The sequence below is a fragment of the Passer montanus genome, unplaced genomic scaffold, assembly GCF_014805655.1.
Source record: "Passer montanus isolate IOZ18808 unplaced genomic scaffold, ASM1480565v1 scaffold1727, whole genome shotgun sequence".
Taxonomy (NCBI): domain Eukaryota; kingdom Metazoa; phylum Chordata; class Aves; order Passeriformes; family Passeridae; genus Passer; species Passer montanus.
The window spans coordinates 1,328-3,343 of NW_024364571.1; the positions used below are offsets into that span (position 1 = coordinate 1,328).

Here is a 2,016-nt window from a genome sequence, read left to right on the forward strand (position 1 = left end):
GTCTCGGGCTGGGCTCAGGGTGGGGTCCCAGGGATCCGGGGCCAGGTTCAGGGGGGTCCCAGGGATCCCAGGCTGGGTTCAGGGGGGGGTCCCGGGCCAGGTTCAGGGGATCCCGGGGGTCCCGGGCCGGGCTCAGGGGGTCCCGGGGGTCCTGGGCCAGGTTCAGGGGGGTCCCAGGGATCCCAGGCCAGGTTCGGGGGGGCACAGTGAGCAGAGGGGTTTGGGGTTTCTCAGGGATCTGAGGGGATTTTGGGGGGATTTCGGGGTTCCTGGATGGGAGATTGAGCAGATTTTGGGGGGTTCTGGCATGTCCTGGGATGGGTTTTGATCAGATTTCAGGGGTTTTTAGGGGGTCCTGAGCAGATTTTGGGGGGTTTTGGGGCGGGATTTGATCAGATGTGGGGCTGTTTTGGGTCTGGGGGCTCTCACCACTCCACGGTGGGCGCGGGGGCCCCGAAGGCCCGGCAGTGCAGGAACGCTGTCTGGTTCTCCACCACGGCGTAGAGCGACGAGTTCGGCGTCAGGATCTGCACCGGCAGCTCTGGGGGGGTTTGGGGGTCAGGGACCCAAAATCCATCCCAGGGACCCCAAAATCCATCCCTGGGACCCCAAAATCCATCCCTGGAACCAAACCCCGAATCAAACCGATATTTGTCCAGTTACACCTGACGCCAAAATCCATCCCCAGCATCCCAAAATCCATCCCTGGGACCCCAAAATCCATCCCTGGAACCCCAAAATCCATCCCCAGGATCCCAAAATCCATCCCTGGGATCTGAAATCCATCCCCAGTGTCCCAAAATCCAACCCTGGGACGCCAAAATCCATCCCGGGATCCCAAATCCATCCCAGAGTCCCAAAATCCACCCCTGGGACCCCAAAATCCATCCCAGAACCCCAAAATCCATCCCCAGGGACCCCAAAATCCATCCCTGGGATCCGAAATCCATCCCCAGGGTGGGTCCTGGGGCTCCCAGGGGATATTGAGCAGATTTTGGGGGCTTTGGAGGGTTTTAGGGGGATTTTCGGGGTATATTGAGAGGACTTTGGGGAGTTTTGGGGGCATATTGAGCAGATTCTGGGGTATATTGAGCAGATTTTTGGGGGTTTGGAGGATTTTAGGGGGATTTTGGGGGGACATTGAGCAGATTCTGGGGGGTCCTAGGGGGTTTTGGGGGGTTTTGGGGGGTCCCGGGGGGCTTTGGGGTGACTCACCCACGACGTAGACGAAGGCGTTGGCCAGGAGCCGCCCGTGGCTGTTGCTGGCCTCGCACTGCGCCACCGCCGAGTCGTTGGGCTCCAGGCGGGACAGGATCAGCGCCCCGTCCCGCAGCGTGCGGCGCCCCGAGTCCGGCAGCTCTGTGAGCAGATTTTGGGGGGTTTTGGGGCGGGATTTGATCAGATGTGGGGCTGTTTTGGGTCTGGGGGCTCTCACCACTCCACGGTGGGCGCGGGGGCCCCGAAGGCCCGGCAGTGCAGGAACGCTGTCTGGTTCTCCACCACGGCGTAGAGCGACGAGTTCGGCGTCAGGATCTGCACCGGCAGCTCTGGGGGGGTTTGGGGGTCAGGGACCCAAAATCCATCCCAGGGACCCCAAAATCCATCCCTGGGACCCCAAAATCCATCCCTGGAACCCCAAAATCCATCCCCAGGGTCCCAAAATCCATCCCTGGGATCCGAAATCCATCCCCAGCGTCCCAAAATCCATCCCTGGGATGCCAAAATCCATCCCCAGGGTCCCAAAATCCATCCCTAGGACCCCAAAATCCATCCCGAGATCCCAAATCCATCCCAGAGTCCCAAAATCCACCCCTGGGACCCCAAAATCCATCCCAGAACCCCAAAATCCATCCCCAGGGACCCCAAAATCCATCCCTGGGATCCGAAATCCATCCCCAGGGTGGGTCCTGGGGCTCCCAGGGGATATTGAGCAGATTTTGGGGGCTTTGGAGGGTTTTAGGGGGATTTTCGGGGTATATTGAGAGGACTTTGGGGAGTTTTGGGGGCATATTGAGC

General features: G+C 60.2%; 1 protein-coding gene across 1 annotated transcript; it reads right to left on the reverse strand.

The window, feature by feature from the left end:
- Positions 1-414: 414 nt before the first annotated feature.
- Positions 415-1,547, reverse strand: LOC120500024 (neuronal-glial cell adhesion molecule-like; the record flags this gene model as incomplete). Its single annotated transcript, XM_039704356.1, has 3 exons — positions 415-541; positions 1,216-1,357; positions 1,444-1,547. Coding segments are annotated over 3 exons (362 nt in total), but the record flags the coding sequence as incomplete, so codon positions are not given.
- Between the last annotated feature and the right edge of the window lie 469 nt (positions 1,548-2,016).